General features: G+C 51.0%; 1 protein-coding gene across 3 annotated transcripts; it reads left to right on the top strand.

Annotated features, from left to right (window-relative positions):
- The first annotated feature begins 10,713 nt into the window (after positions 1 to 10,713).
- On the top strand, positions 10,714 to 22,237 carry SMARCD2 (SWI/SNF related, matrix associated, actin dependent regulator of chromatin, subfamily d, member 2). Of its 3 annotated transcripts, none has more exons than XM_030799304.1 (13): positions 10,714 to 10,779; positions 10,931 to 11,340; positions 16,427 to 16,611; positions 16,815 to 16,857; positions 17,008 to 17,130; positions 18,746 to 18,901; positions 19,513 to 19,608; positions 19,737 to 19,838; positions 19,984 to 20,145; positions 20,308 to 20,405; positions 20,592 to 20,727; positions 20,894 to 21,016; positions 21,144 to 22,237. In XM_030799304.1, exons 2-13 carry the CDS (start codon positions 11,125 to 11,127, stop codon positions 21,369 to 21,371), a joined length of 1,668 nt encoding a protein of 555 aa, XP_030655164.1. In that variant the 5' UTR covers positions 10,714 to 10,779; positions 10,931 to 11,124; the 3' UTR covers positions 21,372 to 22,237. The 3 variants fall into 3 exon arrangements, with proteins under 3 accessions (XP_030655164.1, XP_003270726.2, XP_030655163.1); XM_003270678.4 differs by lacking the exon at positions 10,714 to 10,779 and having other exon boundaries at positions 10,859 to 11,340; positions 21,144 to 21,245; positions 21,323 to 22,237; XM_030799303.1 differs by lacking the exon at positions 10,714 to 10,779 and having other exon boundaries at positions 10,862 to 11,340.
- The last annotated feature ends 42 nt before the right edge of the window (positions 22,238 to 22,279 follow it).

Raw genomic sequence — 22,279 nt, forward strand, 5'->3', positions numbered from 1 at the left:
GATTCTTGTCTCCAAAAAAAAAGTTCTGGTAATTTTATACATTTGTCACAGCTAAATTTTAGCAAATGGGCTTGCTCCAGCTGACCCATTTCTTTATGTGAAGGCTGTTTTCCTGGAGAAGTGGAGAAATCATTCCTTCAAATGGATAACTGCTCTGCCCCAGGCAGTCATGGATATGGGGCTGTTAAAGAAGCTGGCTGAACCTGACAAAAGCGGGAGAAATTCTAGCTAGAGAGCTGTTTGCTATCTGCTTCTGAAGCTGCATCTCTCTCTCTCTCTTTTTTTTTTTTTTTTTTTTTGGAGACAGTCTTGCTCTGTCGCTTAGGCTGGAGTGCAGTGGTATGATCTTGGCTCACTGCAACCTTCACCTCCTGGGTTCAAGCAATTCTCCCACTTCAGCCTCCCGAGTAGCTGGAACTACAGGCACCTGCCACCATACCCAGCTAATTTTTGTATTTTTAGTAGAGACAGGGTTTCACCATGTTGGCCAGGCTGGTCTTGAACTACTGACCTCAAGTGATCCACCCGCCTTGGCCTCCCAAAGTGCTGGGACTATAGGTGTGAGCCACGGCACCTAGCCTGCATCCCTTTGTGACTGCATTACTTTGTTTCTGGGTACTCCAAATCTGCTGCTTCCTGATCCCTCAAGACTTTCTCCCTTATCTGCTGTTTATTCCTGGGGCTGTCAGCATCTGACTCAGGGGCCACTTGTTCATTTCAGAGGCTAAATGGTAAGTTAGGGGCAGTGCAGTTTAACCAGAGTTAGAACAGGTAGATGAAGGGTTAAAATCCGGAGATAGCACAAAATGAATCGATCTTGGCCACCCCATCTATCAAGGTGAGGATAAATTCTGGGCTAAGGGAATAAACAAAGAATCCAGGTGGAAGGTCACAAATTAGTAAGTCTAAGAGAGTGAGAGCATAAAGCTCAAGAATTTGGTAGCCAAAGTTAACTGTTAAGGTTAAGCTGGTTTTGACCTTCTATCCTGATGGGTTAGCTGCCAATTAGAACTGACTTGGAACAGAGTTTCTGGAGTGGGGAATGTAGTTAACTTTTATCAGAGAGTTATTTCCTGAGCAGGCATTGTTTCTGCACAGTCCTTGTCCTCTTGGAGTTCACACTGGAGGGGTATGTGGATGGAGACAGAGTTCCAAACAAAAGCCACAGGACGAAATGATGAATATTCTTGCAGAAACCTAGACCAAGTGTTAGGGAAAACACAAAGGAGAGCAAGAAATTGATGATGGCAGTTGGAGGGTGGGGATTCCGTCATGGAAAATTCCAGAGACAATGACATTTGAATTGGCCTTGAAAGATAAACAGAGACGCTTGCATGACATATAACTGGGAAAGAGCAATTATTCATTTAATAAATATGTATTTGTGTTCAATTTTATACCAGGTATGGTTCCAGGTAGTTGGGACGCAGCAGCAAATAAGACAAAGCCTTTGCCCTGAGGGGCGTCCATCCCAGTGACATCGTGGGCGAAGGAACCACAGTGTGCACGACTTGGCATGTTCAGGGCAGAGTGAGTGCAGTGTGGCTTCATGGTGGAATACATGAGCTGCTTCTGTGAATGTATACATCTCAAAAGAAGAGTAAGAATTAGAATCAAAAGAAAATCAATGGGATAATAAGCACTGTTATCTTATTAATAAAACAATTTGGGGTGGTTGGGAGAAAGAAGGCAGGTGAGGCAAGGTGAGGACAGATACTAATTAGGCCATGCTAAGAGGTTTAGCATAGACTCTCCTGTAAGCCATCGGCTTTTCAACATGTTAGAGTTCTGGAACCCATCTTTGAAAGGAAATTCTGCATGGTCACTCCATATATAAAACAACAAAAGTAAAGCTGCTTGGTTGAGGGGCAGGGGTGGGCATGGGGAGGGGAAAAACTCCTCACTCTGCACTCCTACCTCATTCTCAGCTCTCCACGACAGTGCCTGTGTTTCTGAGAAACCTGACAGTTTTTGTTTTTTGTTTGTTTGTTTGTTTGTTTGTTTGTTTTTTGAGATGGAGTCTAGCCCTGTCGCCCAGGCTGGAGTGCAGTGGGGTGATCTCAGCTCACTTCAACCTCCACCTCCCGGGTTGAAGTGATTCTTCTGCCTCAGCCTCCTGAGTAGCTGGGATTACAGGTGCCTGCCACCACACCTGGCTAATTATTGTATTTTTAGTAGAGATGGGGTTTTGCCATGTTGGCCAGGCTGGTCTTGAACTCCTGACCTCAGGTGATCCACCTGCCTCAGCCTGCCAAAGTGCTGGGATTACAGATGTGAGCCACTGTGCCCAGCCGGCCCATGGTTGAAAACCCACTGCTGAAGGTATTGGAGGGCACACAGATGTGGGTAAGTGGAGAGATGTAATCAGATTTGCTGTCTTGGGATAAAATTGTCAGAGGGCATGCAGTAGGATGGCCAGTCAGCAGAGAAGCCACTCAAGTGGGTTAGGGAAGAGCTGCTAAGGACCTGACCTCAGGTGGGTGGGCTGGATCCAAGAGAGATCTGGGAGGTAAAACTTGACTAAGAGTGGGGGCTGGGCATGGTGGCTCATGCCTATAATCCCAGCACCTTGGAGTCCCAGGTGGATGGATCAAGAAGTCAGGAGTTCGAAACCAGCCTGGTTAGCGTGCTGAAACTCTGTATCTACTAAAAATGCAAAAATTAGCCAGGCATGGTGTCGCGTGCCTGTAATCCCAGCTACTCAGGAGGCTGAGGCAGGAGAATCATTTGAACCCAGGAGGCAGAAGTTGCAGTGAGCTGAGATCGCTCCACTGCACTTCAGCCTGTGCAGCAGAGCGAGACTCCATCTCAAAAAAAACAAAAAAAGAATAGGGGTAGCAGGGGAGTGAATCGTGATTCCAAGTGATAGCAGAATTAAAATCCTTAAGGAGTGAAACCCCATCTCTACAAAAAACACAAAAATTATCTGGACATGGTGGCATGCACCTGTAGTCCCAGCCAGTCAGGAGGCTGAGGTGGGAGGAATACTTGAGCCCAAGAGGTCAAGGTTGTCGTGAGCCATGATCCTGCCACTGCACTCCAGCCTGGGCAACAGAGCGAGACTCTGTCTCAAAAAAAAAATAATAAAATCCTTAAGGCTTTACCACTCTCTCTGCTTTTGGCTGTTGGTGCCCTGGACATCTGGTTGTGTCACTCCATCTTCCTTGGCTTTCACTTCCCTGCAAGACCAGTTTGAATGTCTCAGCAAGTCAGGGCTGGCCCTTTGCCATGTCCTCATACCCTTACCCAAGATAGGTACGGGGAGGAGAGGCAGACTGAGAGGACAGTGAGACATTGATTTTGAACAGATGGGTTTAAGTGACTAATGGAACATCCAGCAGGGAGTTGGAAATACAGATCTGAAGCTCAGGAGAGAGGTGGGATTGGAGTTGGAGATTTAGGGTCATCAGAAAATGGCAGTAATTGAATGATTGGGAGTAGATGAATATGTCTAGGCAGGTCAAGTATAGAGAAAAGATCTAAATATAGAAACCCCAAGAGAAGGACATTTAGGGGCCAGAAGAGGAGTGGGAGTAAGTCAGAGATCCTAATGGAGACCCTTCCCTTACTGTTCTTCTATGGTAGTGGTCTGGTTTTTTGTTAAAAAAAATTTTTTTTTTTTTTTTGAGACAAAGTCTCACTCTGTCGCCCAGGCTGGAGTGCAGTGGCGCGATCCCGGCTCACTGCAACCTCTGCCTCCTGGGTTCAAGCGATTCTCCTGCCTCAGCCTCCCGAGTAACTAGGACTGCAGGAGTGTGCCACCACGCCCAGCTAATTTTTTGTATTTTTAGTAGAGACAGGGTTTCACCGTGTTAGCCAGGATGGTCTCAATCTCCTGACCTTGTGATCCACCCACCTTGGCCTCCCAAAGTGCTGGGATTACAGGCGTGAGCCACCGCACCCGGCCAAAAATTTTTTATAGAGACAGGGTCTCTTTATGTTGCCCAGGCTGATCTCAAATTCCTGGTCTCAAGCAATCCTCCTGCCGCAGCCTCCCTGAGTGCTGGGATTACAGGTGTGAGCCACCATGCCCAGACTGTTCTTCTCCTTCAACTAGTAGCTCTGGGTCCAAATTCAAAAGCCAGGAGGTCACCTCCGTGAAAGTCTGAGAAGTGACCAGGAAGAGACCTGTGAGACCCCAATGCCACCCAGGTCTCTGAATGCATTATAACCTTCTTCCTGGCATAGGAAGAGAACACGAGAACAAATGGTAGAATCATGCCCCCACCCTTGGCTCCAGAGATTCCAGTTGTGTCACCTGGGCTGGTTGTAGCTCTGAAGCTCACTTCTTCTTTTTTTTTTTTTTTTTTTTACACTTTATTTTTTAGAACAGTTTTAGATTTACAGGAAAAATTTGAGCAGATAGTACAAAGAGTTCTATATTCCTCTCTCCCCGGTTTCCCTATTATTAACACCTTCCATTAGTGTGGTACATTGGTTACAATTAATGAACCAGTATTGATGTATTGTTAGCTAAAGTCTATGTACATTAAAGCTCACTGTTTGTGTTATACAGTTCTACTGGTTTTCACTGTTACTGTATCATACAGAATAGGTTCACTGCCCTAAAAATGCCCTGTACTTCACCTAATCACCCCCATTCCCTAATCCCTGGCAACCACTAATCTTCCTACCATGTCTATAATTTTGCCTTTTATAGCATCCTTTTTAATGGCTGCATAATATTGTCTCATGTGGATTATCCAGCCAATCCTCTATTGTAGGACACTGACGGTATTACACAACTTAAAGAAAACACTAGAAATGTAACACCAAACCTTGGATTCACACAGCAGCAAATCACATTATGCTGACTTGTCACAGGACTCACTTGCCCATGTGCTCCCATTTAGCTGTGTATCGCGACATTTCATGATCTCTGGGCAAAGGAGCCATTCAGATGTAACACACAACCTTGTAAACCAGAAGAAAACATCTGGCATTCACTCTGATGGAAGAACCAAAGCAAAGTGGTAAACATCATCTGTCAAATTTGTCTTCCAACGGAGCCTTTCCAAATTTCCGGGGTTTTCCTTGCCAGTTCCTTGTCACAGCAGCACTAGAAGCAAATGAAACCATTGTGGTTTCTCATGATGTTTTGAGCTAGGCAGTGGGGCTCCCAGGGCAGCCTCCTGAGTAGCTGGGACTACAGGCACATGCCACCATGCCCAACTAATTTTTGTAATTTTAGTAGAAACGGGGTTTTACCACGTTGGTCAGGCTAGTCTCAAACTCCTGACCTCAGGTGATCCGTCTTGGGATTACAGGCGTGAGCCACTGTGCCCGGCCCAAAGCCCACTTCTTATATGCTGATATCTGCACTGCTGGAGTGCAGTGGCACGATCTCTGCTCACTGCAAGTCTGTACTCTTCAGGCATTTTACAGCTAGACTGTACTGACTGTGACAGTATGTGTGTTGAGAACTGTGACCACAATGTGCTCACAGAAGAGGAGCTCTCTCTTACATTCAATGATCTGGCAACTCTTACTCTGATTCTCCTCATCCTGTACAGCTTCATGCCTTTGACTCTTACTCTGTCTTCTTTGCTTAACTCACCTGTTACCTCCTCCAAGAAGTCTTCATTAATCCCTTTCCCTCATTAAAGGCCTCCTTGTTTCCCCATGGTACCTTGTGAATACTTTTATCTTAGCAGTTGTCATGTGGGGAAATGATCTGTTTATGCATTTATCTTCTTTACCAGCATATGTCAGGGACTGGCACATAGAAGGTGCTCAATAAATGCTTCTCAAATGCTAAGTACAGCACCTGCTACATTATCTTGGCATCCAGTCCTTCTGCTGCCGACTGTCCCTTCCTCTCCCTACTCTGCATCCATGTGGGAGATGGACACGTAGCTGCCGGGGTGTTCTAGCTGGGACAGGCTCTGATACAGCTCCAGCAGTGCTGCCATCTTGGTAAACATTTCCCACCATGACCAGACTGTCCACATTGCTTCTCATGAAATTCCAACCCCCTGAAGGACATCCATACTGAGAAATGTTCCTTTGCTGGCCTGCTGTAGGGCAAGCATTGGGCCACCTTGCTCCAAGGGCCTTTCTCCAAGCTACTTGGTGGGTGCTACTTTCATGCAGCTGGGCAAGGAGCCACAATTCCCAGAGTCTGTGCTGGGAATTGTCCCATTGGCTCTGGTTGTATTAAATACTTTATTATTAAATAGTTTGTTAAATACTTTTTAGTTCCATTTAGTCTCTTTGAGTATCTGTAGATGTTAACAGGGTCTTAAGGTTATAGGAAAGTCCCTCCTCTAAACTGTGAGCCTGGGACCATACAAGGGCTCAATAAAAGTTGTTGAATGAAGTCCATGAAAAATGGGCACTGAGCAGAGTAAGTATCAAGGGAGGAAGAGAAACAGACATTCCAAGCTGAGGGAACAAAGGCAGGGGAATGTTGCCTCCACTTCAGAGTGTTCCAGGAAACTTCTGATTAATCAGGGCCTATCAATCAACTTCTTTTTCTCTGAGTCTCTATGACAGTTGCATTTCAGTTTTTTGTTTTTGTGTTTTCCAGACACAACGTCTCACTCTAGCCCTAAGCTGGAGTGCAGTGGAGTGATCAGAGCTCACTGCAGCCTCAAACTACTGGGCTCAAGTGATCCTCCTGCCTCAGCCTCAGGAGCTGGGACCACAGGCACCCACCATCACACTCTGCAAATTTTTTCATTTTCTTGTAGAGACAGGGTCTCACCATGTTGCCCGGGCTGGTCTTGAACTCCTCAAGCAATCTTCCCACCTCAGCCTCCCAAAGTGCTGGGTGAGTCACCTGCCCAGCTTCACTTTTCAGTTTTAACATTTTCTTTGCAAGTAATAACAGACCAGACACACAGCTACCAAAAATCGGTGGTAAGTAATGATTAGTCCCTAGACTGTGGATTCTAGAGCCAGATCAGAAACAGGTTTGAATCCTAGCACCATCACAGTGAGGGTGGGCAAGTGACTGGATCTCCATGCTTTGATTTCTAAAACAGAGGTAGAGCCAGGCATAGAGGCTGGTGTCTGTAGTCCCAGGTACTCGGGAGGTTGAGGTTGGAGGATTGCTTGAGCCCAGGAGTTTGAGGCCCCATTAGTCAAGCTATGATCATGCCACTACACTCTAGCCTGGGCAACAGAGTGAGACCCCATCTCTTTAAAAAAAAAAAAAGAGGTAAAAATAGTGTCTACCTCATATATGGTACCTACCTCATATGTGTTGTGAGGATTAAATGAGCTAATTCACACAGAAAATGCTCAGTAAATGTTACCTATTCTCTGTCTACTGTGTAGGAAATCTTCCTTTTATCTCTACCATGCCTCAGGTATCTCTATTTGCTCCCTAACACCTTAAGGATATTTTATCATAACACAATTAACTCATTGTTTATATTATCTGATATATCTGATATTAACTGATATTATATTATTGTTTATCATTCTCTCCCTCTACACTCAAAGATTGTTTGTTCATACATATTTGTTAAGTTACAACAGGGATCAAGAGAGACACAGTATATACCCCAAATAATTGAAAACAAGTACTCAAATACAAATATATATTTGTAGCAGCACTACTTGGAATAGCCAAGAAGTAGAAGTAGCCCTACTGCTCATCAACAGATAAATGGATAGGGCCAGGCATGGTGGTTCATGCCTATAATCCTAGCACTCTGGGAGGCCAAGGAAGGAGGATCACTTGAGCTAAGGAGTTTGAGATCAGCCTGGGCAACATAGCGAGATGCTGTCATAAATAAATAAATAAATAAAAAGATAAATGGATGAACACATTGTGTTATATACATACAATGGAATATTATTCAGCCATAAGAAGAAATGAAGTACTGATACATGCTACAAAATGGATGAACCTCAAAAACATTATGCTAAGTGAAGGAAGCCATGCCCAACACCCACCTATTATTATTCCATTTATATGAAGTATCCAGAATAGATAAATCTACAGAGACAGAACCCAGATTGGTGGGTGCCAGAGGTTGGGAAGAGGAAGAAATGAGGAGCAACTTCCAATGAGGATGGAGTTTTCTTTTGGGGTCATGAAAGTATTTTGGAACTAGGTAGAGAAGGTGTTGCACAACATTGTGAATGTAATATATACCACTGAGTTGTGCAATTTCAAACAGTTAATTTTATTATTAAATCTCATCTCAATTTAAAAAAATAGCCAAGTGTGGTGTATACCTACTCAGCTATTCAGGAACTATCACTTGAGCCCAGGGGTTTGAGGCCAGCCTGGGCAACCTAGCAAAACCCTGTCTTAAAAAAATACAAATTTTAAAATAAAAAGATAAGTCGAGAGAGAAAAAGATCCTGCCTTCGCAGAGTTTATATTGTAGTGGGTGAGCCACATCAGACAGTAAATCAGCACACACTTAAGTAAGTAATGATGTACTGTGATAATCACTTGGTGAGAAGTAGGGTGTGAGAGAACAGAGAGGCTCTGAGATGGGAAGGGGACGGGTAGTTTGAAAAACTGCAAGGAGACCATCTGGGCCAATGCTTGGAGAGCCAAAGGCAGTGATTTAAAATGAACCCAAGGAGGTAAGCAGGGGCCAGGTCCTGCAGAGCCTTAAATGTCACAGGAGGGAGTGTGACATTCAATCTAAGAGCAATGGGGAGCTGGGGAGGGTTTTAAACAAGGGATTGACAGGAACTGAGTTATATTTAACCGTTTGATCTGCTTTATTATTATCATTGAGACAGTATCTCACTCTCTCACCCAGGCTGGAGTGCAGTGGCGCCATCTCTGCTCACTGCAACCTCTGCCTCTTGGGTTCAAGCGATTCTCATGCCTCAGCCTCCTGAGTAGCTGGGATTATAGGTGTGCGTCACCATGCCCAGATAATTTTTGTATTTTTAGTAGAGACAGGGTTTCACCATCTTGGCCAGACTGGTCTCGAACTCCTGACCTCAAGTTATCCACCCACCTTGGCCTCCCAAAGTGCTGGGATTACAGGTGTGAGCCACTCCACCCAGCTGATCTGCTTTTAAATGCACTTATTAGCTTGCCCCTTTTCTAAGGTAGAAAAAATCTTGTATGTTTTCTGATACGACCCACTGGGTCGCATCAGAATTACCTGGGAAGCTTATTTTTCAAATACAATACTGAGAGCCATTGGATTGGAGGGGTGGCTGGCGGAGGTATTTTGGAGAAGCTTCCCTGAGGACTCTGATTCTCCACTGCCCCTATCACTTTGAGAATTACTGTTGTTCTAGAAGCTTAAAAGGATTGAAATGGATATTAGCTGCCTTATCATGAACTCTTAACCCACTTTACAGGGATGGGAGGGGCCATGATTCAGTGACTTTAACAATTCCAGTGGCCAGTCCCCAGACTGACAGGTTATTGACTCTTGGGGCAATAGAGTGGGATATCTGAGAAGTTCAGGAGGTAAGAAAACAGCAGCAACCATGTTTATCACTAGAGGTATGAGGAGAACTAATTTCTAAAAAGCATTGGAGAACTATACTATAAAAAAGATCTGGGGTGTTATGATGCAAGGAAGGAAGCATTACTTGGTTGGGGCTGAAAAAATAAAGCAACTATAGTAAAAAAAAAAAAAAAAAAAAAGTCTAGATCCTGGCTTCTTGACAGTGTGGTCTGAGAAGCAACAGCATCGCTAGCAGCTTGTTACAAATGCGGAGTCCTGGGCCCTGCCACAATCTGCATTTTTAATAAGAGCCTTGGGTGTTTTTTACGCGCTCATTAAAGTTTAAGCAGCACTGGTCCGTATCATGGCGAGGAGATCCAGACCATCAGAGGGTAGGCTCCCTGGCACAGCTGAAGCATTTTTGAATACTTTGATACAGCACAGTGTATCTGAAAAGATACTGCATTTTTGGAAATTAAGTGCTATAAATACTGGAGAAAGACCTCTTTTTTTAAACTGCAGGGAGGTTTCTCATGAGACAAATTTCTTTTGACTAGAAGCATTTTCTGGGGAGTAAAGTACCAGGCTTCCTTAAAGTGAGGCAGAGCCACGTTAAAAATGTGCGGTAAGAACTCAGCCTTGGCCAAGTCGACCGTTCACCAGCTGGGTCAAGTCTGGAGCCTCGTAGGTCCCTTGGTAGTTCCGAGCTACCAGGATGAGCTTTTACAGGAAGTTGAGTTGGCTGCTGTTCTGCCCCACAGAGCAGCTGAATCTTTTTTTTTTTTGAGGAGTTTCACTCTTGCCGCCCAGGCTGGAGTGCAGTGGGGCGATCTCGGCTCATTGCAACCTCTGCCTCCCAGGTTCAAGCGATTCTCCTGCCTCAGCCTCCCGAGTAGCTTGGATTACAGGCGCCCGTCACCACGCTCGGCTAATTTTTGTATTTTTAGTAGAGACGAGGTTTTCCCCATGTTGGCCAGGCTGGTCTCGAACTTCTGACCTCAGGTGATCCACCCGCCTCAGCCTCCCAAAGTGCTAGGAGTACAGGCGTGAGCCACCGCTACCGACTCTGAGTTGAGTCTTTAACGTGGAAGATGCAGAAAGGAGACTTGACAAAACTATTTTCGGGGAGTGTGGCCGCGGAATTCGGTGAGGGTGCTATACCGGGAGAGAGTAGTAGCAACGGCTCATTCACTGTGAAGCCCCTAAGTGACCTTAGACCTTTGACCCCGCGCCTCACTCGGCGCTTCCGCGCGCAGCTTCCGCTCCCGCCCCTCCGGCGAAGGGCTGGGCCAAAGGTGGGGGGGTGGGGCTCTGAGGTCGGCGGTTAGGGGCGGTGCCCGCTGGGGGCGGGTCTCGCGAGGGGCAGGATTCTAGGAGGCACTCGAGCATTGGGCACCAGGTAGAGGCGGGGCCTAGTATTGGGCTGGGTTGGGCGGGGCAGGGAGTTTGTAGCCGCCTCTGGGTAACTCGACTCCGGCGGCCAAACCTCCAGAGGCCGGGGACGGAGGGCGGGCCCGCAGCAGATCCTGGATCCGGAATCTCCCGGGCAGGAGCGGAATCTGTCCCGAACCGGGTCTGTGAGGAGCTCGCGATCTTGGATTAGGAAATCCCGGAGCCCGGATCGACAAATCCCGGAACCCGGAATTAAGATCGCCAAGTCCCGGATCGCGGAGCACAGAGCGCGGAGTGGACTCGACGCGGAGCCCGGAGTCCGGATCGCGGCACCGCGGGACGGGACGGAGCGATGTCGGGCCGAGGCGCGGGCGGGTTCCCGCTGCCCCCGCTGAGCCCTGGCGGCGGCGCCGTGGCCGCGGCCCTGGGAGCGCCGCCTCCCACCGCGGGACCCGGCATGCTGCCGGGACCGGCGCTCCGGGGACCGGGTCCGGCAGGAGGCGTGGGGGGCCCCGGGGCCGCCGCCTTCCGCCCCATGGGCCCCGCGGGCCCCGCGGCGCAGTACCAGGTGAGCAGGGAGGACGCGAGCGGACGGGGGCGTGCGGCGCTGCGAGGGCGCCCGGGCCGGGGGCTGAGGGGGCCTCGAGTGAGGGCCCTGGGGAATGCATGAGGAACTCCGGGAGACGGTGGAGGGCGGGCCGGGACCCTCGGGCTGCGGCGGGTCGCTGTGGAGGAGTGGGGAAGGGGAAGCAGGTTCTGCAGCGGAGGACTGGAAGCAGCTGGGAGGCCTGGGGGCTTCCGCGGCACAGGGATTCCGAGTGACTGAGAGATGGAGGAGTTTGGGGAGCCAGTGAATTGTGGCGGGTGGGTTGAGAAGTCTAGGGTAGGAGGGCTGGTAAGTGATGAGAAAGTTTGGGAAAGGGCCCTCGCTGAGAAACCGGGGTTACCCTGCATCGGCCCTGGTCCCAGTCCAAGTCTGCCCTGTTTTTTCTGGTTGGGAACTGGCGGAGCTCTAGCGTGTCTGAGATGGCTCCCGGCTGCTAATGAGGAGGAAGGAGCCTGGCTTCCCACGGGCACGGGACGCTGAGGCTAGGTCCAGGGGATTCCAGCTTGTGCACGGGCGGACTTTACTCCTGAGGCAGGGCCAGGCGCCTTCGCTGGGAGGACTCCAGCTTAGACCAGAGACGGTGGTGGCCAGGCCTGAGGGGAGGCCCAGCCCAGTCACAGGCCGGCTCTCTTCTGGGCTTTCTGCCTCCTGTCATCGTGTCCGGGAGTTGATTAGTCTGGACGTGCAGAGTGGAGCCCTGCTGGTCTGGGGCCGGAGGAGTCTGCGAGAGTTGCTTCAAAGAGTGCTGTCCTGACCCCTTTGGGCTTTTGAGAGCTGCTTAGATTGCAGCTTCAAAAGCCCTTGCAAAGCAGCGACTTCTGCTCAGTGTGTGAGGACCTCAGCCTGACCCTGCCAGTGCCCTAGTCTGCTGTTCAGGTTGCCCCAGAGGGCTTGGAAACTGTGCCCATCTGCCTTCTCACCCTCTCTGCATTTTTGTTTGGCCTTCAGGTTCTAACTCCGCCACATTCGAAGCCATGTGCCCAAGCATTTGACACTGGCTTCTTGCTCATCTACCCGGGTTTGCTGTGGACTTCCTCTGTTTTCGACTCATGTCTCCAGGCGGAGGTCCTTAGGGATCCTCGTGGAATATACACAGCCTACCTGCCCACTGGGCCCTCACTTCTAAGGAGATGGCTTAACTAGGGACAGTGACTGGATTTTTTTTTCCTTCTTACTCCTCATTCTTCCTCCTTTCTTTTTTTTTTTGAGACGGAGTCTCGCTCTGTCACCCAGGCTGGAGTGCAGTGGTGCGATCTCGGCTCACTGCTAGCTCCACCTCCCGGGTTCACGCCATTCTCCTGCCTCAGCCTCTCCGAGTACCTGGGACTACAGGCTCCCGCCACCACGCCCGGCTAATTTTTTGTATTTTTTAGTAGAGACGGGGTTTCACCGTGTTCTCGATCTCCTGACCTTGTGATCCGCCTGCCTCTGCCTCCCAAAGTGCTGGGATTACAAGCGTGAGCCACCGCGCCCGGCTTCTTCCTCCTTTCTTAAGAGAAAACAGAGTCTGGGTATAGGCAGAGACAGACCTGGTCCCAGGGACTCCAGCTGGGGCTCATCTTTCCCACCTTGCTCTCCCCCTTGGGGATTCATGGGCCCAGGGTGTTGCTGAGGGCTCCTTGCATCAGTCATTATAGCCCTTGGGCCTGCCTACTGAGACCTGGCCTGGGCACCATCTGTGGGCCTTTGGCCTTGGAAGGACCTGGAACAGACATGCCGCTCCAGTTTCCTTGGCATGCAAGCCATAGGAAATGTGCCCTTGGGACAGCCCCTGAGAGGATAGATTCCACATGTTTGGTAGGGGGTGGCCTTGGGCCTGTGGCAAGGCCAAGCTGGCTGGCTGGTTAGGCCTGGGCTGCTAGCTGTGCGGAAGTACGAGATGGCCCTGAGTCTGGGTTTCCCATCCCACTAGCTTTCCTCCTCCTGGCAGGAGAGGTAGATGGGAAGGAGAACCCAGCCAGCTAACTTTGGCTGAGTTTGAAGAGGATCCTACTTGCCTTCTTTCCAAGTCCAGTTGTATGACTTCCAGGAGAAGGGACTTGAGATCTGGGAAACAAAGGGGTTCCTGTCTGTTAGGGCTCATGAGATGCACTGGAAAAGCGAGAATTTGAGGCCCAAGGTGAGCAAATAGTTGAAAGAAGGGAAATGATGACCTCCCTTCCTCCAGAGGGTGGTTCTAGCTGTGGATCACAGTTAACAGAGGAACCTAAAAAAATGAAAAGAAAAACCCTTTAGGGCAGGATGTGGTGGGCTCACACCTGTAATCCTAGCACTTTGGGAGGCCCAGACAGGATTACTTGAGACCAGGAGTTCAAGAGCAGCCTAGGCAACATAGTGAGACCATCATCTCTTAAAAAAAAAAAAATTTAGCCAAGCGTGGTGGTGTGCGCTTATGGTCCCAGCTACTCAGGATGCTGTGGCAGGAGGATTGCTTGAGTCCAGGAGTTCAAGGCTGCATTGAGCTATGATCCTGCCACTGCACTCCAGTCTGGGCAACAAAATAACAAAAACCTCAGATTTCTGGGTTCACTCCAGAGAGTTCAAAAAGTTCAAATTTTTTTTTTTTTTTTTCTGATATGGAGTCTCACTCTGTCGCCCAGGCTGGAGTGCAGTGGCACGATCTCAGCTCACTGCAACCTCCACCTCCCAGGTTCAAGCAATTCTCTGCCTCAGCCTCCTGGGTAGCTGGGATTACAGGTGACCGCCACCACGCCTGGCTAATTTTTTTGTATTTTTAGTAGAGACGAGGTTTCACCATCTTGGCCAGGATGGTCTCGAACTCCTGACCTTGTGATCCACCCGCCTCGGCCTCCCAAAGTGCTGGGATTATAGGTGTGAGCCACCGCACCCAGCCTCAAAATCCTTTTTACTCATGGGAGAGTGGTGGTATGTTCTCCAACTGAGGCCCTCAGGCCCAAGTTCCAGGAGTATCAGGGCCACATTTGGGGCAGGGCAAAGCATGCTCACCGGAGCCCTGGAGTCCTCATCTGGGGTTCAGGGGATTGATCCAGGCCTACCTGGTCCTGTTGCAGGCAGGGAGTTAGGGAGGCTCAGAGTTCTGGACTTTTTTTTTTTTTTTTCTTTAACTCCTGAGTGTTTTTTAAGGGGGAGGAGTTGCTAGCGCCTATAAACCCGGGTATGGAGCTTGGCAAAGCTCAGCTGGGACTTGAACTGTAAGCAGCCTTCCCCTGGGGCCCTGGGTGAGCTGGGGGCTCTGGGCCCGGGAAGCCTGGAGCAGATGTCTGGGTGGAGCCTATTCCAGACCCTGCCTATGCGGCCTTGTCTTGGGACTTCCTGTTACCGGAGCACCTGCCCAGGAGGGATGGGTGGTGCTGCAGGTTTTGTGAACACCGCAGCAGGGAGCTTCCTGAGGACCACAGGGCCCTCGCTCACCTCTGCAGGACCCACTGCTTCAGTTCTTCCCTGTCTTTGTCTCAGGCACTAGGAAAAACTAGTCTGGGATGTCTGGGCCTGGGCTTACAGCTGTAGCCACACTCAGTTTTTTTCTATAATCTCAGGCCAGAGAAAGAACAATCTTTAAGGCAGAGAAAGAGGCTGTCTTTTGCCTTTCAACAGCTCTGATTAATCTCTTCCTGATGGAAAGAGACTTTGGCAGGACTCCCAAAGCCCCAGAGCCCCCCACTTTGAGCTTTTTATTCTCCCAAACACTTCCTTCCCACCCTGCTCCTCCTCTCCCCACCCTTATGTCTGTGGGTCATGTTTCTTTCCATCTCCGCATCTGGTCAAGAATCTGACCCTCTGTGTTGGGAACATGGGTTTAGTGCAGGATGAAGAGGTTGGGGAAGAATCTCATCTCCATGATGCTGGGGTGGGGGAGGGTCCTTTGATTTGGTACAAGTCTCCACCCTGCCGGGCTTGGTTGGCTGGTTGTGCTCGTTGCATAATCTGGGCCCTGGGGCCAGCCCTGTGAAGCTGCCAGGGACAGTGTGTGCAAGGCAGAGCTGCCAAACAGGCCTTGCAGGCAGCAGCCATGGGGAGGGGGGTGGGGGTGGAGGTGACTCCCAGATGGGCTCCACAGAAATGTCGGGGAGCAAGGCCTCAGGTGGGAAATCCTTCTGCAGGCATCTAAAGAAGCTATTTCTGTCTCCCACTTTCCTGCTGCTCAGCCTGGGCCTCTATCCTTGCCTCCCAGGATAATCTTAGCCCCTTTCTCCAGCTTGGGATTGCCAGGGCTACACGGAGCCAGAGCCAGTCCTGGCTGCCAGATGGTGCCTGGACCACTGGCAGAGTCCAGGTGCCAGCTGCTATCTTTCCCACAGGCCACCCAGGAGCCATAGCTTCCCTTCTGGGGTCTTCTGTCATAGGGGTAGTAGTTGGGCAGTAGGGAGGTGAGAGGAGGGTCCAGTTCTGGGCTGTGGGTGGGGGCTATGTGATACCAGACTACAGGGTACAGGGCCCCTGTACCCTGCCCGAGGCCACCCCCACCAGCTGGTACTCGTTCCAAGCCATCCTGTTGCAGCCCTGCTCACCTGGGGTGCTGCTGCCTACCAGACCCCTTTCTCCCTCGGTCACACAGGATGGGGATTGGGGCTCTGCGCCATTGGCCTGCTCATACTATAGTACACCCCTCTGCCTGGCAGTGACACTGCTCCCGTGCCTCTCAGCCATGCTTCTCCTTCATGATTGAGGAAAGAGAAGGAGGGCAGGGCTTGGCAGGACGGTCTGAGAGAATAGGGACCAGCTCGTCCAGGGAATAGGGCACAGCATACTGGGGCTGGAAGGTAGCAATGGGCCCTGAAAAGCTCCCCCAGGCCCTTCCCTCTGCAGGCAGAACCCTCCTTCCAGCCCAGGCTCTGGCAGGCCTCATTCGCTGGCATGGCTGCCAGGGCAGTTGCAGGCGGCGGGGCAGGTGTGATTTACACTCTGCGCTCAGGCGCCAGCTCCCCTTTGTTCCTGGGGCTCCAGCAGGGCTCTGGTGTGCTGATCAGGCCCTACCTGGCTGATGAGAGGGATGGAGGGCATGGGCTATGGGCCCCGGAGGGCCTTGCCCCTGACCTATGTACCCCTGTTGGCTCACTTCCCCCAGCGACCTGGCATGTCACCAGGGAACCGGATGCCCATGGCTGGCTTGCAGGTGGGACCCCCTGCTGGCTCCCCATTTGGTGCAGCAGCTCCGCTTCGACCTGGCATGCCACCCACCATGATGGATCCATTCCGAAAACGCCTGCTTGTGCCCCAGGCGCAGCCTCCCATGCCTGCCCAGCGCCGGGGGTAAGAGCATCCTGCTTCTCTCACTCTGCCTAACTCAGCTCTGGTGGTAGCAGAGGGTTTCCTTCTATCTTAAGAGCTTTGGTGACTGAGGATGACTCCAGGCTCTCGTGGGGGAGAGGGTCCTGGAGACTGGAGGGGCGTTGTGGGGGTGAGTGTCCTTTTTTGGACCATTGACCTCTAAAGTGGGTTTCTGTCCTCCCCAGGTTAAAGAGGAGGAAGATGGCAGATAAGGTTCTACCTCAGCGAGTAAGTGCTAAGAGGATGCCTGGGAGGCCTGCCCAGTGGCCACCTCGGGGTGGGCGTCTATCTCCCTCAACCCTGGGCTGCAGGAGGAAGGAAGGAAAGAGCCAGGCTTTGGTTGAAGCAAGCTGATGAGCTTCTGCTACCTTCCTTCAGATCCGGGAGCTTGTTCCAGAGTCTCAGGCGTACATGGATCTCTTGGCTTTTGAGCGGAAGCTGGACCAGACCATTGCTCGCAAGCGGATGGAAATCCAGGAGGCCATAAAAAAGCCTCTGACGGTATGCGTGGCCCTGACCACCTCCAGCCTTCCCAAGTTTCCTTTTCCTCCACCCCCTTGTTTTCCAGGGGCCAAGCAAGTTGGGCTAGAGCCGGGTTTTTCACATGCAGGATGCAGCCCACTAGTAGAGTACGAACTCAGTTGAATGTGTTGGGGCCAGTATGTTTTAAATGAATATATGACAGTAGAATATCTTAAAATACTTCACAGTATACTTACCATAGTAGTAAGGGTATTCTTTCATGACATTTTTATTTCCGATAGATAGGTATGCAGACCTTGGGTCATAATTGAAAATGTAAATCTTATGGGTGGTGGTCAAAAGTTTGAAAACCCCTAGACTAGGGGAGAAAGGTAGTTCCTTTCTCCTTCCCCGTCCCTATCAATAGATAATATTTTCTTTTTTTTTTTTTTTTGAGATGGAGTCTCGCTCTTTCACCCAGGCTGGAGTGCAGTGTTGCGATCTCGGCTCACTGCAACCTTCGCATCCCAGGTTCAAGCAATTCTTCTTGCCTCAGCCTCCTGAGTAACTAGGATTACAGATGCCTGTCACCACACCCGGCCAATTTTTGTATTTTTAGTATCGCCATGTTGCCCAGGCTGGTCTCAAACTCCTGACTGCCTCGGCCTCCCAAAGTGCTGAGATTACAGGCGTGAGCCACTGCACCCGGCCAAGAAGCTTTTCTTTTTTTTTTTTTTTTTGAGACGGAGTCTCGCTCTGTCGCCCAGGCTGGAGTGCAGTGGCGCAATCTCGGCTCACTGCAAGCTCCGCCTCCCGGGCTCACGCCATTCTCCTGCCTCAGCCTCTCCGAGTAGCTGGGACTACAGGCGCCCGCCACCACGCCCGGCTAATTTTTTTGTATTTTTAGTAGAGACGGGGTTTCACCGTGGTCTCGATCTCCTGACCTCGTGATCCGCCCGCCTCAGAAGCTTTTCTTAATAATAATGCAGAACAGTCCCCTGAGTGGTAAAGCCTTTCCAGGGGACTAGGATATTTTAGGGCCGTGATGGATGTTTGGGTTTCATGTAAGATGTGAGCCAGAGGCCTCCGATTTGCCTGGTTGCTGTGTGTTACTCCGTCATGCCATAGCACCAGTCCCACTGTGCTGGCATTGTTGGTGATGCATCTCTTTCCCCATAAAATGGTGAGTTCTGGCCGGGTGCGGTGGCTCACGCCTGTAATCTCAGCACTTTAGGAGGCCAAAGTGGGCAGATCACCTGAGGGTCAGGAGTTTGAGACCAGCATGGCCAACATGTTGAAATACCGTCTTTACTAAAAACACAAAAAATTAGCTGGGCATGGTGGTGCACACCTGTAGTCCCAGCTACTCGGGAGACTGAGGCAAGAGAATCGCTTGAACCCGGGAGTCAGAGGTTGCAAGTGAGCTGAGATCGTGCCACTGCACTCCAGCCTGGGTGACAGAGTGAGACCATGTCTTAAAAAAAAAAGGCTGGGACTGGGACTTACTACTTCTGATTCCCAGTACCTGACAAGGTGCCTGGCTGACTCATGGTGCTCAGTACTGATTGTTGAATGGTTCATATGAGAAGATGCGGTAGCACTGTGTCCCAACATCTTGGTCCACCTCCAATTGTGATTGCCTTTCTCTCTTTAGCAAAAGCGAAAGCTTCGGATCTACATTTCCAATACGTTCAGTCCCAGCAAGGTGGAAGGCGATAGTGCAGGAACTGCAGGGACCCCTGGGGGAACCCCAGCAGGGGACAAGGTGGCTTCCTGGGAACTCCGAGTGGAAGGAAAACTGCTGGATGATGTGAGTCGGGGAGGGAGGTGTCTGGAGGGAAGGAGGCCTGTGTGGGTTTAAGACTGGGACCAAGGAGTTTGAGACTAGCCTGAGCAGCAGAGCCAGACCCCATCTCTACAAAAAATTTAAAAATTAGCTGGGTGTGGTGGCATGCGCCTGTAGTCCCAGCTACTCATAAGGCTGACGCAGGAGGATGGCTTGAGCCCAGGAGGTCGAGCTTCAGTGAGTTATGATCACACCACTGCACTTCAGCCTGGGTGACAGAGTGAGATTGTGTCTCAGAGAAAAAAAGACTGGGCCAGACACTTGGGCGCTCCCAGAGAAGTCCTACCACTAGGGAGGGGGCGCTGCTCCAAGCCCATTGGAGGTTGATTTGCGTGGTTATTACAATGTTCCTGCAGATGGCAGTCGAGTGTCTCGAGGAAGTCCCTTGTGGGCTGCAAGAGGGCACCATTTCCCTGCCTCCAGCCTGCCCAGAGTCCTGCTTCCATCCTTCAGGGCCCAGGAATCTTCAGTACCCAGAGCTCCAGGGCTGAAATGGGGCTTCTCTTTCTTGGGATTTACCATAGCTTGAGATTTGAGAGCTAGCAGCACCATCTCACACCCCTTTCCATCCCCAGCCTAGCAAACAGAAGAGGAAGTTTTCTTCATTCTTTAAGAGCCTCGTCATTGAGCTGGACAAGGAACTGTACGGGCCTGACAATCACCTGGTGGAGGTGAGAGTGGGCCTGGGGCAGAAGCAGGCTGATGTGCAGGTTTGGCAGGGAAATGGCCTCAGGGCCCTTGGGAGGCCCTGTGTTCATGCCTACCCCTTGGTGATAAGCCATGCTTCCCTCCCTGCCAGTGGCACCGGATGCCCACCACCCAGGAGACAGATGGCTTCCAGGTAAAACGGCCTGGAGACCTCAACGTCAAGTGCACCCTCCTGCTCATGCTGGATCATCAGGTGACAGAGGCCCTAGGGTCATTTCTGGGGCCACAGGGACCCCTTAGGAGGGGAGTTGGTTCCTAGAAACCGTTCCTGTCCCTGCCCTATTTTCCCACTGTTTTACTGTAAGAACCCATTCTGACTCCCCTCCATCCAATTCCAGCCTCCCCAGTACAAACTGGACCCCCGATTGGCAAGGCTGCTGGGAGTGCACACGCAGACGAGGGCCGCCATCATGCAGGCCCTGTGGCTTTACATCAAGCACAACCAGCTGCAGGATGGGCACGAGCGGGAGTACATCAACTGCAACCGTTACTTCCGCCAGGTTAGCCAGATGCCAGCCCCCGTTCTCTCAGCCCTTGCCTTGCCTTGCCTGCTGAGCTACTTTACGTGGCCACAGCCTGCAGACTGCTACCCTCACTGGTCCTAGAATGGTCCACTCCACTGTGCCCACAAGCCAATGCTGAGCCTTTCGTATTTCCTCCAGATCTTCAGTTGTGGCCGACTCCGTTTCTCCGAGATTCCCATGAAGCTGGCGGGGTTGCTGCAGCATCCAGACCCCATTGTCATCAACCATGTCATTAGGTAAATGCAAGGAGGGGGACAGGAAGGCTCTTCTAAGAGCAGATTCACCCTTGGCTTGAACTAAAGCCAAAGAAAGCATCAGGTTTCTTGCTCCCTGAGTGTGTGCAGAGAATGGGCCCTAGCTTTGGCCCAGGTGGGCAGGATGAAGTCAGCTATATGCCTTCCCTCCCCATGTGCTGCCTGTAGTGTGGACCCTAACGACCAGAAGAAGACAGCCTGTTACGACATTGATGTGGAGGTGGACGACCCACTGAAGGCCCAAATGAGCAATTTTCTGGCCTCTACCACCAATCAGCAGGAGATCGCCTCCCTTGATGTCAAGGTGGGCCCTCTGGCTCCACAGCTTCCTCTGGGGCCCAGGATTGGGGTGGGCTGGCTCTGTCCAGCATTTCCATACATGTAGCACCTGGGGGACAGGATGGGCACTCTGGCTCAGTTGTTTGCATTTAAGCTTTGGGGGCACAGTCTGACACATGTACCCTCTCCAGATCCATGAGACCATTGAGTCCATCAACCAGCTGAAGACCCAGAGAGATTTCATGCTCAGTTTTAGCACCGACCCCCAGGACTTCATCCAGGAATGGCTCCGTTCCCAGCGCCGAGACCTCAAGGTGTAGTCCTCTTTCCCAAGGGGACTCCTATGTAAAGCTCTGGGTGATTTTTACCCACAGCAGTTCCCAGGGTGGACTGGCCCAGCGGTGGGGATTGTGCTATGGCTTTCCTCCTGGCTCTTTGCAGATCATAACTGATGTGATTGGAAATCCTGAGGAGGAGAGACGAGCTGCTTTCTACCACCAGCCCTGGGCCCAGGAAGCAGTAGGCAGGCACATCTTTGCCAAGGTGAGGCTCTGCCCTGTTTTCCCTCCTTTGGCTGTGAGTAGCAAAGGCCTGAGCCACTTGGTTTCTCCCTTTTCCAGGTGCAGCAGCGAAGGCAGGAACTGGAACAGGTGCTGGGAATTCGCCTGACCTAACTGCTCAGGGATCTTTCTTCCCAGCCCTGGAGCCTGGAGGGAGACCACCCTCTGGGTCCTTGCTGGGGCCGCAGACACGTAGGCTGGGGTGAGAAGTGTCTGCTGTCACCCTCTACTCCCCAGCTTTAGTTTTATAAATGTAGTGATAGGATTCCTTGTTGCTTGGTCCCCAAAGCCTTATACTTTTTGCATTGGCTTTAACTGGGTTCAGCAGATGCCTCCTCTGCCCCCCTGCAGGCAGGCCCAAGTAGGACTGCTGGAGGCTGCTTTGACATTGTAACAGACATTTCCGAACCAAAGGCTGCTGGGTTTGCATGTTTACAGACTCCCCCTGGGGCGAGGGTCAGAGCTGGCTCTGGGGAGCTGGGCTAGGAAGAGGAGGTGCAGCCCAGACTCTTCGAAGCTAGGCTTTCTAAACCAAAGTTCTTTGCCATTCCTACAAGCCCAGGCTTGCTGCTGGTTTTTTCCTTTCCATTGGGTATTTGCACTATTTTGGGAGCAAGTTTTCTATGTGGGAGCCACTTTTTTTGTACAGGGGTAAGTTGGGGGTTTTCAGGGAGCCCTGTTAGGTGCCTCCTTGTTTTCTTTCCTCAATCTATGCAAGCGGCTCTGGCCGCCATCATCTCCAGGGATGCCAGAGGGCTGCCTCTCCAGCAGCTTGGGCCAGGGAGGGGACACTCCAGTTCTCTAGCATGGCCTGAGGTATGGGTGTGCGCATGTGGAGGCCAGGGTAAGGTGAATGGGGAGGCTGGGAGGACTGGTGTTGCCCTTTGGAGCTTGGTGAGGAGGGTGGGCCTAGGGCTTGGCGAGTGCCACTTCTGGCAGGTTTGGAAATTTCCAAATAAATCCTTTTGTCTATTGGTGGTGCCTGGACCTGGTCCTTGAACAGCGCAGCCCTCGTTA

The sequence above is a fragment of the Nomascus leucogenys genome, chromosome 19 (genome assembly GCF_006542625.1).
Source record: "Nomascus leucogenys isolate Asia chromosome 19, Asia_NLE_v1, whole genome shotgun sequence".
NCBI classification, from domain to species: Eukaryota; Metazoa; Chordata; class Mammalia; order Primates; family Hylobatidae; genus Nomascus; species Nomascus leucogenys.